Raw genomic sequence first — 15,105 nt, 5'->3', positions numbered from 1 at the left:
ATCACTTTCCACTACTTGCTCTACAGTGGAAGCTTGTAAGACATTGAGTGATAACTTTGTGAGGGCCTTGACACAAGTAGCATGAAATTATACTTTTTCCAGTGGGTGTGTTGAACCCTCGAGACAATGAAGCTTCTTTTGAAGTTGATGTCTTATAGTCGGCTCCCCCGCTTTTGGGTTTGCCCTTTTGAAAAACTTTCTGCTATTTCCTCGTACGCCAAACTCTTTGGACGAAGTGGTATAATCACCAGCGTAGTCAATCAAGCATTTTGCGGCAACTTGTGCGATAGACTAGTCTTGAACTCTTTGCCTATGAAGTTTTGTTCTTGCTCACAGTTTCAATCCCTCGAGAAAGTAGAACAACTTGTCCTTTTCCGGCATGTCCTTGATATCCAACATCAACGCATAAATTGTTTCACGTATTCCCTGATTGTCCAATATGCTTGAGGTCTCTTAACTTCTTCCTAGCATTGTACTCATCATTCTCAGGAAAGAATTGGGCCTTAAGTTCTCTTTTTAAGTCTGCCCAACAATCCACTGCACATCGTCCATTTTCAATTTTAGTGTACTTAGTACACCATCACAGTTTGGTGTCACCAACCAAGTACATAGTCGCAGTATCCACTTTCACCTGTTTTGAGTTCGTCCTCAAAGCGCGAAAATACTGCTCCATATCAAACAAGATGTTCTCCAACTCCTTGGCATCATGGGTACTCCCATACATCCTGGGTTTTGGTACCTTGGTCTTACTAAACCCCAGAGTATTAGAGTTTCCCATAGCAAGAATCATCATATTCATCTTTGCAGTCAGATAAACTATCCAAGCTTGCAAGGTTTCCACAATGCGGTGAAAGTCCTCTGACATTTCCACCATAAACTTTGTTGATGCTTTTGTGATCCCTCCAATTCATCAACACGTTCCGTTAGTCGAGCCATCTCTATGGCCACATTGTTGGTTGCCGTCTCAGCCTGTGCTTCCAGCACACTAATTCTCTCAGCATTGGTTGGCATGATCATTTACCAATGCTTTACCAATCCCACAACGAAAGCAACTGAATTCATGTAGCAACTAATCGAGCTCTAATACCAAGTGTTACGAGTTGAGTATTTCACCCCTTTGTAAAAGGACCGTGCAGCACTAGCTAAAACCCTCTTGTTTAACTAGCCAATCTATCATTTACCACAGTTCACCCACATAACACTTTCATTGTCATTCAAGCAAATATAAGCTTAAGCAAATATAAGCAAAAGCAGTAAGCAATTTATGAAAGCAGTGGCAAGCAGTAAACATTGAAGCAACGTAATTCATTAAAAACACCTCCGTTAACATTGTGTGTCTAGTAAGGGAGGCAAGTAGGCTAAACACTTTGACAATAGCTAGTGAGTTTTACAAGTTGATGAACACTCACCCTCCCCTAAAAAGCCTTCTATGCTATTTTCACTCTGGCACTAGGAAACATCAAAGTGATCGAGGAGTCATACTGCTTTTTTTAGCATAGGGGAGAGCTATTTTTGAAAAATAACCCTACACTAGTATTTACATAATGGAAACCCATCCCAAATGCACTAGACGAGCTGTCAAAGGCAAGCATAATGCCTTCAACAAGCTCGGCTCGTGATGGCTATGCTGCAATCGAGGGACAAGAGGGAGAGGACAGTTGAAGAGAGGTCTAGACGAGTGGTGTGTATATATATCAGTTATAAATTTTGTTGTCTGAATTTTAAAACTAAAAAATAATTTAGGAAAGAAAATATAAAGTCTAAATGCATAAACCAAGCTAAGCCAAGTGTTTATACACTGCAATGCTACAGCCGAGGGAGGGGAGGGAGAGGATAGTCGAAGAGAGGTCTAGATGAGAGGTGTGTATATATATATATATATATATGGAGAGGGAAAGCGAGAGGGAGATTTGAAGATGCCTTGCAGTTGTCTAGTTGGTGAGAGAGAGTGCAAAAAAAAGATTGGGGATTATGGTCTGCTGGAGAGCAATGACAGCGTTAGGGAAGCAGTGAAAGAGAAGATTGCGAATTGTACTGTTGGAGAGTGACGATAGGCATTGGTAGGGCAGTCTCATCAAAGAAGATTGAGAGCTTCATCGAAGGAAGGCTGCATCTTTGAGGGAGCTGCTTTGCTAAGGAGGAACATTGTAGCTTGCACAAACGATGGGCATTTGATCCCTAATTTGTATCTTTCTATTTTTTTAATAGATTTTAAATATTTTTTAAAATTAAGTTAATAGCTTGGAAGCACTTGTTGCAAAAGAGATACAGGTGATACAACAAATTCAAGAAAATGATGATACGACATGTAGGGATATGCTAATTAGTTTGTTGAGTAATTGGGTAAAATGGAAGACCAAAACTCAATGTAAGTCTCTCCCTCTATTTATAATATATGTAAGTACAATTGGAATGACCATAGTACCCTTACTAACTAGCACTTATTACTAACAAAACTATCACATAAAAATAATAATGCTAAAAGACTAAAGAACCATTAACACTCCCCCTAAAGCTGGACCATATATATCATATGCTCCTAGCTTGCTACAAATGAATTTCACATGTGCACCTCCCAAGGCTTAGTGACAAATCAGCAAGTTGAAACTCAGACTTCACATGAGTGGTCGTAATGAGATTGTGTACAAGTTTCTCTCGAATAAAGTGGCTATCAACTTTAATGTGCTTTGTCCGCTCATGGAAGATACGGTTGGAGGCAATATGAATAGCAGCTCGATTATCACACATCAAGTCAATAGGTTGAGAATGTGGAAAGCCTAGTTCTTTTAACATGTTCTTTAGCCAAACAAGTTCACATGTAGTGTGTTCCATAGCCCTGTACTTCAACCCAACACTCAACTTGGCAACAACAATTTGTTACTTACCTTTCCAAGACACCAAATTACCACTGATAAAGGTACCATATCCGGTTGTGGATCTTCGATCTGAAGGTGATCCGTCCCAATCTGCATGTGTATATCCTTGAATATGAGTGTGACCCCGATCCTGATATAAGAGACCTCTCCCTGGTGCACCTTTGAGATATCTCAAAATGCAAATTACTGCATCCTAGTGACTTGTTCTCAGGGAACTGAGAAAATAACTCGCAACACTTGTTGCGAAGGATATATTTAGTTGAGTGACTGTGAGATAATTCGACTTTCCTATGAGTCTTCGGTATCGACCTAGGTTGGGCAACAAATCACCCATATCTGGCATTAACTTACTATTGGTATCCATAGGTGTATTAATATGTTTGGATCCCAACATCTGCGTCTCATCTAAAAGATCAAGAACATACTTCCTTTATGACAAGACAGTTCTCGTATGAGATCTCGATACTTCTATACCTAAGAAGTACTTCAATGGTCCTAAGTCTTTGGTCTGAAACTTACTCTGTAGAAAAAGTTTTAGGTCTTGGATGCCATGATCATCATCACGAGTGATCACAATGTCATCCACATATACAATAAGAAAAATACTGCTTGGTGGAGTATGACGATAAAATGCAGAGTGATCTAGTGTACACTGATGAAGGCCAAACTCAAGTACTACAACACTAAAATAGTCAAATCATGCTCTCAAAGATTGTTTTAATCCATACAATGACTTTTTGAGCCAACATACTAAGCTTGACTTCTTTTGAGCAAAAAAACCCAGGGGGTTGCTCCATATATACCTTCTCATGAAGATCACCATATAAGAAAGCATTCTTCACATCTAACTGATGTAGAAGCCAATGACAAGTGGTGGCTAAAGAAATGAACAAACACACTGAGACAAGTTTAGCAACTTGGGAGAATGTGTCTGAATAATCCAAGCCATACACTTGAGTATACGCCTTAGCAACAAGGGGGGCTTGCCGACAAGCTACTGAACCATCAGGATTGACTTTCACATTGTACACCTGGCGACAACCAACTACATACTTATTAGGAGGAAGAGGTACCTAATCCCAATTATCATTATCATGTAGTGCATGCATCTCTTCGATCATTGCCGTCCTCCACCCAGAATGGGATAAAGCCTAAGAATAGATCTTGGAAGACCAACAGAAGACAGAGTACTGGAAAAACAGTAATAAGAGGGTGACGAGAAATCATAACAAACAAAATTAGAGATAGAATGTTGGGTACAAGTGCGTTTACCTATTTGAACAACTATTGGAGGATCAACATCACGAGAAATAGGGTCATCTACAAGGGAACTAGAGGAATGGTAGTAGAAGTTGGAGGAGGCACTTCCCCCTTGAGTCGCCGTGTGTATACCTTCAAATTGGGATGATTTAAGCGACGAGAAGGACTCAAAATGGAAGAAATTGTAGGAGGATTGGACACAGATACTAGGTTTGGATTTGGAAGGCGAGGCAGAGGAAGGGGCTCATCAAGGTCAACAAAACTCAAGGAATCAAAGTAGTTTGGTGTAGACTCAAAAAAAGTGACATTAGCAGAGACATAATCGATGTAAAGTAGGACTATAACATTGATATCCCTTTTGAGTATAGAAATAATCTAGAAGAATACATTTGATAGCACGAGGATCCAACTTAGCCATTCTTGGAGACAACTGATGGACAAAGGAAAAAACCAAATATAAGAGGAGGAAGGGAGAAAAAGGAGCCTTAGGAAAGATAATTGAATATGGGATTTTACAACCTAGAATAGAGGATGGCATTTTATTGATGAGGGAGCAAGCTATGAGCACAACATGTCAGCAACACTCCAAAAGACTTTGGGGACATTCATTTGATACAATAGGGTATGAATGATTTCAAGAATATGTCTGTTTTTCCGCTCTACAACTCCATTTTTTTGTGGAGTGTGGGCACTAGAGGACTGATGGATCATACCAAAGTTAGTCATATAAGTACTAAATTGGGTACTGAAGTACTCCTTAGCATTATCAATACGAAGTATCCAGATTGACATGTCAAATTGAGTCTTTATTTGGGAACAGAAAGCAGAAAAGATATCAAACAACTCGGAACGATCTTTCATTAAATATAACCAAGTCATCCTAGAGTAGTCATCAACAAATGTAACAAAGTACTGAAACCCTAACTTTGATGTCACATGACTAGGACCCCAAATATCAGAATGGACAAGCATGAAAGGACTAACTAGCCATTTGTCGACCTGGGGAACAAAGGGAGCACAATGATGCTTGCCTAATTGATAGGACTCACACTCAAGATTAGACACAGAATTCAATGTAGGAACTAGCTGTTTCAATTTGTCCAAGGATGGATGACCATGGCGACAATGGATTTGAAGTGGTGTAGCTATGACTATGGAGGCAATGGGGTGGAGAAGGCGACTCAAAGTAGTAGAGTCCACGAGCCTTACGTCTTGTGCCAATTGTCTTTCCAATCTTTAGATCCTAAATAACCACAGAAGCAGGAAGGAATGGGATAGAACAATTTAGTGACTTTGTAAGCTTACTAACTGACATAAGATTGAAAGGAGATTTAGGAATGCGTAAAGCAAAAGAAAGAGAGAGAGAGGAGTAGAATTTACTGTTCCTACCCCCTTAACAGCAATAGTAGACCCATCAGCAAGGGTAACTTGAGGGAGACTTTTAGGATATTGGAGATCAGAAAAAGAAGCTGGTTGCACCTGTTATATGCTCAGTGGTAGCCGAATTGATAATCCAAGGACTGGAAGGATCCATATGACATGCAGACTGTAGGACTACCTTTCTGGGCAAAAGAAGTAATGTGATAAGATGCTTGTTGAGACAATTGATACTGTAGAAACCTTGAATACTACTCCTCTGATATAGTCACAGTACGCAGTTCACTCAAACAAGTGACTAACGAAGAAATCATGCTTTCGGGATTTGCAAACGCCATCCCAACATTCACAAACTCAGACCAATGATTATAAGATTAATTGCTGGAACAATTGGAACAACCACAAACAAGGTGACCCACCATGAACAAGCCACAGATAAATCAGTACACAGCTGCCATAGCACCAAGAAACTCACATGCAGCCCCAAGAAAGCAATACTCAGCACTAAAACAATTGGAGAGGTGACCCACTGAAACTACCACGAACAATCAACAACGTCAGGTGCAGCCACAAGAAAGCAACACTGCCACAGCCTCACAAAAAAAGGAAAAGAAAAAAGAACAGCTTATGAGCAGTGCCACTGCCCCAAGAAGGTCACTAATGACCATTACCCAAACAACAACTAATGAATTACCATGAGTGCATTGTCACAACAAAAATTGGATCTTGGAGAAAAAACACATGCCCAACAGCTTTATTTTTTAGTAAATGGAAGGAATTAGAATAGTGAATCAAAAAACACAGAAAATCCCATTGTTTCAGACCCAATAAACTCATTAACAATTGATTCACAAAGCATCAAACAACCATTCCTTGGGTGCCGTACTGCCACGGACGAGGTGAGCAACTTAGTGACGCATATAGCATCGCCGCAGACTCAACTGAACATATGAATGCTGCCACGGTCCAAAAAACTCACAAAGAAGCCTTCACAAGCCTTGAACAGACATTAACGGAATGCCGCGAGTGCATAGTTGGAAAAGGTTGATTTTTTGTGCAAAAAACTGATCTAACAGCTTGATAATATAGTCTAGAGAAGGGATCAGAGCATGGCAGAGAGGAAAAAAAGAAAAAAAGGTGGCAGGAAATTCACTCACGCACCAGCGCGTGGGGTCTGCCCTGCCAGCATTTGGCCAGCACTGGGGGGTGCATGGGGGCTCCTACGGCAATGAGGTTTTGTGGGGCGAGTCGTCCCGCCGGGGGGGGGGGGTCTTTTATGGGTGTATCGCTGGTTTTGTGAAATAATATGGGATGGAGGTGAATCTAGGAAGGACAGCCGCAGGAATGGTGTTTTCTGGTGACAGCTAAGGAGAGTAGGGTTTAGTTTGGATCATGCTCTGATACCATGTTGAGTAATTGGGTAAAAATGGAAGATCTAAACTCAATGATAGGTCTTTCCCTCTATTTATAATATATGTAAGTACAATTGGAATGACCATAATACCCTTGCTAACTCACTTATTACTAACGAAACACATAATACTAATAATGCTAAAAGACTAAATAACCATGAACATAGTTAATATAAAAAATATATATTTTGGCATGTTTTTCCTTTTAAATGACAAATACTGTGGTAATTTTGATTTAGAATGAAATATAAGCACCATGCATTCAAAATTATCATACATATTTTATAAACTACGCTTGTACAATCATCAACTGCATTCTCAAAACAGAATATTGGTCCAACAACAATGAAACAACTTGAAGGGCATGGCTGATTTTGGGCAATGGGTATAGCTTATCAAGAAATTGAGAAAAAAAAATAGATTTAAAGGAGATTGGTAAACTAATGATGGCTTTAGAGAAAAGGGGGAATTCTAGAGGCTGGAAGGTCCAGTGCTCTACAAGGTTGGTGCGGTGGCACTAGGGTTCCAAAGTCCCAACTACCCTAATGTCAGAGAATCTTTCGACTCTTGAGTCTCTCAACCTCTCCTAAAATTTTTTCTAAGTTTTTATTGGCAGAATTAAAGGGCTCACACAAAAAGATGCAGGGTTCTGGTGCAAGAAGTGTCCTTGCTGCATCGGGAAGTGTTCCAGATACAGTGTTCTGTACATAGAAAACACCTGTTCACCATGATTTTGCCCTTTCTTTTGAGGGTGATCTGTAGTCAAAATTCTCTTGCAAGTTGCTTTCCAGGCAGAGAAAGCAACATTAGTATGGACCCTATATATACCCAGATAGCCTTCCAAGGGAAGTTTTCCGGCCTATCATTCTAGTGTTCCTTAGGTATCTTTCTGTAGCGTAAGTGCACTTTAAAGTAATCCCTTTCGGTAGCATCTGTCCTTGTGCTCACACACATCAACCACTTTCTGGTACGACAAATTAAAAATCAAAGCCACATTGCAGAGCACAACTGTTGGCCTGTGTATTTTACATTCTCTTTGTTTTGAAATGAAAAACATCAATATTTATCTATTAAATTTGCTGGGCAATAATGCAATTGTTAGTCTCTGAAGTTGGACTTCTTGTGATGTGATGTTGAGATGTGCTAAACATGTATTCCATTTTCAATTTTTGTTATTTTCTTAATATGTCTGCAGTCTGAGTGCCGGGTTGATCTACTTGGATATATTTGTTTTAAATGCTCATGGTCAACATACAAATTGTGTTTGTTCTTATATATTGAAAATGCAAGTGTTTGTGTAGGTCGTTGGTGCTTATGGGGACTTCATTTCAAGTAATCAGGCCTATGAATCTCAAGTGTCAGAGAAAGGAGTTTTGCAAGTTTTGTTGGACGTGAAATTTGCTGCAGATGTTCTCTCTGGGGGAGATTTAAATACAAATGAGGACTTACCTAAAAGTCAAAAAGCAAGATTGCCTTTAAGAAGGAAGCAGGATCAAAACCAGACGAAGTCGATCATTAGAGAGCATGTCAATACGTTGGTAAATCGTCTTTCGCAAAGGCTTGATCCAATAGACTGGCTAACGTAAGCTTTTGTTACTAGGCCTTGACCTTTGCTAAAGATTTGATTTAGAAATTTGTTCATTATTGTTGTCATAGATTTTAATTTGTGTTACGATTACAAGTTAGGATCAGAGGCTGAAGTCCTCTCTTTTCTTGCACGTTTTTCTTTTAAAGAACATAGCTACCCATTCTGGATTTCAAAAGAGATCTTTATAACCAGATGGTTGTGGTTTAATGTAGTGGTTGGCCAAACATAGAACTATATATTGTCAGGGTGTAAATGGATTAATTAATAAATTCTAGAAATTAGCACATTTGAGTGTAAAAGAGGGTTTAAAGTCCAACTGTGATAATAATATTATGTCAAAAGCAGAAGCTTTGTTGTTCCATATTTTAATCCAAAAAGCCATATTTTTTTCTTCAGTATATATACAAGCATAAAACACTTGGTTCCTAATGTGAACTTTTTTTTGTTATTACCAAGGATTGGCATGCAATCTGCATTATTTAAACAATATCAACGAAATTTTTTAATGTTAGTAGAATAGTAGATGTATTTTTCATACTATATTTGCATGAAGCATCCTGCTTCCTGCAAATTTTAATGCTAAGAAAAATAATCATCTCTATATATTAAAGACCTGGACAGGAGTGAATATTGAATGTGGTCAATTTTTATGTGCTACCTATTTTGCCCCCATTTTGTGGCCCCCAGGCTACTTTTATGGGCATTTTTGAGTAAATAAAGAGGGAGTGGGGTGCTAGAACTGATAGCTTCTACGGCATGCACAAACGCACGCATTCCTTTCTTGGCCATGTGATGCAGGGGCAGCATCAAGGTTCTGCAGCCATGGAGAAATTATAAGAGAAGAAGGAAGGGGAAGGGAGGAGAGAGGATATACCAGGGTGAACACTCACATTCACTTCAATTCAAATTCATCAAAAACTGCCTTCAACATGACTTTCACACACCATTTATAAGAAAGCCTCTAAGCATATGAAATTACACACATAGCCCTAAAACTACACAATTACTACAAACAGGACCCCAACATAAATAATCCTAATACAAGCAACTACACACACATACTTAAAATAACTAAATAATTGGCACATTTGGCTCTGAATAATTCACCCTATTCTTTGACATAGGCCTCGTAATTGAGTCGAAATGATCCATCCAAATAGCCGCTTCTTGTCCTATATCAATTCTCTCCTTCCGAAAAGAACTCGACGTTGGGGAAAGTACCTAGGAGTCCATCACCGTGAATAGAATCATCTTGTTTCATAAGAAAGGAACCAACAAGTACGCTTCAACTTGGTGAGTGGAAGAATTCGTGATGGCATCAACTTATACTTCTTTTTGTCAATGAAGAGAGAATAAGAATTCTCATATCCATCATGCTTCACCTTCCTTCAAATAACCATGGTTGGTCCAAAAGAATGTGACAAATTTTGAGACGAAGGATAACACATTGCACTGTCCATAATGGAACCATTCTTGAAAGTAAGTAAGCAGCGATCATGGACCTTCAAGTTGGTGTTATTCACCCAAGAAATTTTGTATGGTTCAGGATGAGGCTCAATTTCCAAAGTTAACTTCTTCACAGCTTCTTCAGAAACTACATTTGAGCAACTACCAGGATTAATAACCAAAGTACAAAGTTGTTTTTGGTATATTACTTGAGTTTAAAAGATGTTGGTCTGCCTCCAATCCTCTCTCTTTAACCTTGTGGGAAGAAGAGCATATATCGACCTTGTGGGAAGAGAGCATATATCGACCTTGTGGGAAGAGAGCATATATCGAAGCACTAAATAAGTTCTCAAAATGCCATCATCATCTAAGTCACTTGGAATTTCTGTTTCAGCTTCAACTACCTTAGTATCATCATCTTCATCTTCTTCCTTTTCTGCAACAGCCATGAATTGGTTAGGACATTGTGCAGCTCGATGTCCAAAACCTTGACATTTAAAGCATTTGAGTGATGGTTGGCTCTTAGAAGTTGTTCCAGAATGTTCAGGAGTGGTATTAGTCTGAACACCTTTACCCAATTGCTTGATTGTCTTCTCTCATACCACTCCACTAGTGCTCTTCTCAAACCGAAGGGCTGATGTAGCTCTAGGAGGATTGCATTGCATGTCCTCCTCAATCTGAGTGGCAACCTGTGTTGCATCCCCAACTGTGATGAGATGACATGCAGCAAGTTTGGAGGCAATGGCTGGCTTCGACCCTTTTCTGTACAAATCTATCAAAGAATAGGCCTCCTAATTGGGTTGAAATGATCCATCCAAATGGCCGCTTCTCGCCCTACTTCACCATCTCTTTTTCTTTTTATTCTCCTAACTGAAAGTAAGAACCTGGAATACAAGTTTGAGGAGATGAATTAAGATGGTGGATGAAGGCGCAGCTTTTGTTTTGGGAGGGAGGCTGAATTTGCCCTCACCGGCCTGGCTGTTCCCACCTCCACCGCCTGGCCTCGTTTTCAATCTTTTCCCACAGTTGATAGGATTTCATTATTGCATGTAGTTCTCCTCCAAAAAATTATCCATTTTCCTAACAGAAATTCTGGTTAATTAAACAGTTCTTTGTGCAGCTTTGGTTTTGTTTTAGCTCTAGCAATGGTTTGTCCTCCTTTTGTGCTTTTCCTTTCTTCCTTTTCTCTTGTGCATATGCCATTTTTAGTATGTTCTTGTGGTAATGAAAAGGGTTAAGAAATTTAATTCATGTCTAGAACATGTTCCTAACAAAGCGTTTCAGGCCTAAAACATTTCAAGTTGGAAAAATCTGTAGCCTTGGCCAAAATATAGTAATCAGTTTGGCATATGACAAGATAGGAGACAAGATGCTTATGAATGTGGAACTGAACTAAACACATGATTTATGTTAGTACTGAAATGTTGTTGGAATGGTGATATGCATTTGTAGGCTACTAGTTTTTGTACTTGAAGGTTAGTGGTTTGAATAGCATTACTAAGTTAGCAAGTGAAAAACAAGGAAGAACTCATGGTGATTCTATATTTCTTTGAATATTTTCTGTACATCAGGCAGTGTCTTCTTTTGGTCTTTTTTTAATGTGTATGTATTGTTTTGTAACACCATAATGTCAACACGAAAAAATATTAGAAACCTCTTCTTGACTTTCAAGATAAAAAAATTTATTTTTTGAAAATTTATTTGTTTGCATTATTTTCCACTATTTTCAGCTAATTATCAGCAAGCTCTTTGGTTTCAATCTTCTCTGGATTTCTTTGTTCTATATATACTAGCCATGGGCATGTACTGTGTGCGTGCTCCCTGGCTTTCTATTTTTAAAAAAATTTTAAAAAATTATAAAGAAAATAACAAAAAATTAAATAGTACAAGGGCATTTTGGGATAGTTGTAGATAGTTATAAGAGTATTTTAGAATAATTATGGGTAGCTATAGGGATCAATTTGACATAATTATAAGGGTATTTTGGGATAGTTGTGGATTGTTAAAGGTGCATTTTGGAATAATCATTGGTAGTTAGCTGCAATGCAAAGCCTCCCCCCCCCCCCCCCCTACTAGTCTTCATAAACACATGAAATACTTGTGTTGATGAGATTTGATAATAACTATAGGCATTTAAGTCGCGTTATAGTTTTATATTGTTTCATTTAAAAACAGGGTGCATTCTAGCTATTAAGTGTTAGGCATTTGAAAATTTGAAAACAGATGTATATTGATATTACAATCTTGCAATTGTTTTAGGGACAACAATAGAAAATTGCGACTTAACTTTTCCACTCAGACATAATTTTTTTTCCCGGATGGTTAATCATATTGTTAGATGTGCATCTTATGTAGTGTAGAGGCATGTTTGGATATTATTTTTAATTAAGATAATCATCTCTTCTAACCTCATCTTTTGTTTGAGCACATTTTAGGTATGAACCATACCTTTGGGAGAATGAGAGGCAGTCGTATCTGCGTCATGCTGTCCTTTTTGGTTTCTTTGTGCAACTCAATCGAATGTACATGGATTCAGTACAAAAGTTGCCTACTAATTCTGAATCAAATATAATGAGATGTTCTGTGGTCCCTCGCTTCAAATACCTTCCTATCAGGTTTGATGCTTTTATTTTAAATGCAACATTTGTACACTTATTTATTGCATCATGTTTCTTTTTTTTGGTATATTTTATTCCACAATTACAAATCTGTTAACTTGGTTGTATTTTCCTCAAACTGGTATTGAATACCTAATAAGTTCATAGCAAACTTTACTCATGCTCACTTAGATTGTTTACTTAGCACTTCACATTGCATTCCTCCCCTCCACTTCCCTCCTTTGCTTAAAAATAGGAGGCTGTGGGTTTGCTGCCATAGATTGACCATATTTGGAGTGATTTTCTTACATTTAAGCTCATCTGTTATCCAGTGCTCCTGCATTGTCTTCAAGGGGAACAACTAAGACATCTATTCCCACCTCTCTGGATGATGTTTCACGAAGTTCCTGGAAGGCTTATTCGAATGGAGAGCTCTCTCAAAATATTGATTTTGATGACAACATGAGTTTGGGGGTTGCTGCACCATTCTTCAAGTCTTTCATGCAGGTAAAGCTTTCTATGGTTTCCATTTTCTACCCTATAATGATCTGTCTTATAGTCACTCATGCAGGTAAAGCTTTCTATGCTTTACATTTTGACACTTTGGGATATCCTACTGCTAAGCGCATATTGAGGGTTGTCTTAAGGGCATACCCCCAAGCTTTTTGTGGGATGATATATATAATGAGTTCAATTCTTGTGATGCAGTGGGATGACTGGATTTAGTGTATGACCCTTTTTCTTATATCTCTAGCTTAATGCCATTATGCCCCTGGTTAGGCTGAGCTGTTGAGCGAAAGCCTGCTGTCCTTATAGTGGTCTACTAGATGAGGATCTCTGTCTGGGCTGTCTGTCTAAATCCTTCCCAGTGGGTACAGGTTTTGGCTCCTTTGGTTTGGGCCTGTCCATCCAAGTCCCTTCTCGTATTTGTTCTCCAGTTAGCTCTTATGCCCAAGGAGTGTTGCCATGAGCATTTACTGTTTGCCCGGAGCCCAAAAAAGAAAGAAAATGAAAAGTGATGGTAGATTTGAGAATGCAACGAAGCATAGTTATTATTATTATTATTATTTTGTAAATTGTAATAACTTCTACTTCATAGTTTGCTTTCAATAATGATGCTAGTCAACTGTGTTGGAATTACTTTTGCAATCATTTCATCGACTTAAATGAAGCAGCTCTTTCTTTACATGTACCAGGGAAATATACTAAATTGCTTTCTGCTGAATTCCTTGTCCTAGATCTTATTCTTCTTCTCTAATAAACTCCTTCTGCTATGACGTAGTATCTACATCTAGACTCAAAATTTGTGAGCTATTGGAGCCGACAGAGACTTAGTCTAGTCATTTTGTCTGGCTGAGAATTAATTATGAAAATCTTGAAGACAAGAAAAAAATGGGAGTACAAAAAATTCAGTTGAGCAATTATTTTAAGAATATAAAATTTTCATTTACTAGATTTGCTCAAACATAGTGAATGGAGAAGTTTAAGATCTTGCTATAAAAAGCTCTCACTGTTGTAGATACTGCTCATTATGATCGGATGGCCTAGCAGTAATTTTCTTGGGCACCTTTCCAGTAAAAAACCCCTCTTACAGACTAGTTACTGCCTGAAATTGGCAGGTGCTCACCTAACAAAATTTCAGTACTTCGACATTTCTTTCCAAAAGGCTGATGGCTTCTGCATTGTTTTGGGTGTTATTTGACTTCAAAATTAATTGAAACTGGAAAGCCTGACAGCAATTTTCTTTTTTGTTTGAAAATGAGCAGGTTGGAAGCAGATTTGGAGAGAGTACGCTGAAACTAGGATCTATATTAACTGATGGGCAAGTAGGCAGATTCAAAGACAAGTCAGCGGCTGCCATGTCGACATTTGGAGATATTTTGCCAGTTCAAGCTGCGGGTCTTTTTTCCTCCCTTACAGCCAACAGATCAGATACTTGATTACTGCTAAACCATTCAGTCCTTGTTTAAGCTTCAATTGAAATTCATCCATGAAAAGCGGCTCTACAAGAATTTGCAGAAGGGGATTTTGTTGCAGATACAGGGTGCACTTCACTTGAGAGCATTTAGAGAGCAAACATGTACAGAATACGCAGTTTGAGAATGGAGAGATGGAAACTTGAAAGTGATTCGGGAAATGAAATGTTGGAAAAACGGATTACTCGATGAATGAAAAGGAGTGAAGAAAAGGACAACTAAATTAAGCCAACTGCGGGAATCACCAGAACTTCTGTAGGCCTGGCATTTATCAATCTGGGACTTTTAGGGACTGAAGGTTATAAAATCAAGTGAGGTTTGGCCAGTATAAATTTTTTTTTTTGAGTTATTTGTGAAATGTGTGAGATTAGTTCAAAGGAAAGCAAATATATACAGATTATCAGGTCAGCTCGAAAGCCCATTCCGGAATTACCAATGTGCCTGGGGATTGGAATTACACTCCTCTTTTTTGTTCGCGCAGATGTATGCACTGGTGTTTCATACACATGTATTTTTTTAAAAAAATTTATTCCATCAACTTGCTCATTTTCATTACTTTATTATTATTATTAT

General features: G+C 38.5%; 1 protein-coding gene across 2 annotated transcripts in view; it reads left to right on the top strand.

Annotated features, from left to right (window-relative positions):
• Nucleotides 1-15,105, top strand: part of LOC131160007 (conserved oligomeric Golgi complex subunit 1) — a 40,023-nt gene that overhangs the window by 24,383 nt on the left and 535 nt on the right. Inside the window, exons 3-6 of one of the 2 annotated variants that reach the window (XR_009137908.1) lie at nucleotides 8,227-8,507; nucleotides 12,395-12,574; nucleotides 12,889-13,063; nucleotides 14,323-15,015. Coding sequence is in view for 1 of the 2 variants with exons in the window: in XM_058115289.1 (XP_057971272.1) it covers nucleotides 8,227-8,507; nucleotides 12,395-12,574; nucleotides 12,889-13,063; nucleotides 14,323-14,496 (810 nt within the window). In the remaining variant the exon portion in view is untranslated. Of the gene's footprint in view, nucleotides 1-8,226; nucleotides 8,508-12,394; nucleotides 12,575-12,888; nucleotides 13,064-14,322; nucleotides 15,071-15,105 lie in introns of those variants that run through there. The other variant, XM_058115289.1, reaches the window with a different exon arrangement.

This window comes from Malania oleifera, chromosome 7, assembly GCF_029873635.1.
Source record: "Malania oleifera isolate guangnan ecotype guangnan chromosome 7, ASM2987363v1, whole genome shotgun sequence".
In the NCBI taxonomy this organism is placed as follows: Eukaryota; Viridiplantae; Streptophyta; class Magnoliopsida; order Santalales; family Ximeniaceae; genus Malania; species Malania oleifera.
The sequence above is the reverse complement of the archived record's forward strand: the minus strand, read 5'-3'. Positions and strand labels throughout refer to the sequence as shown.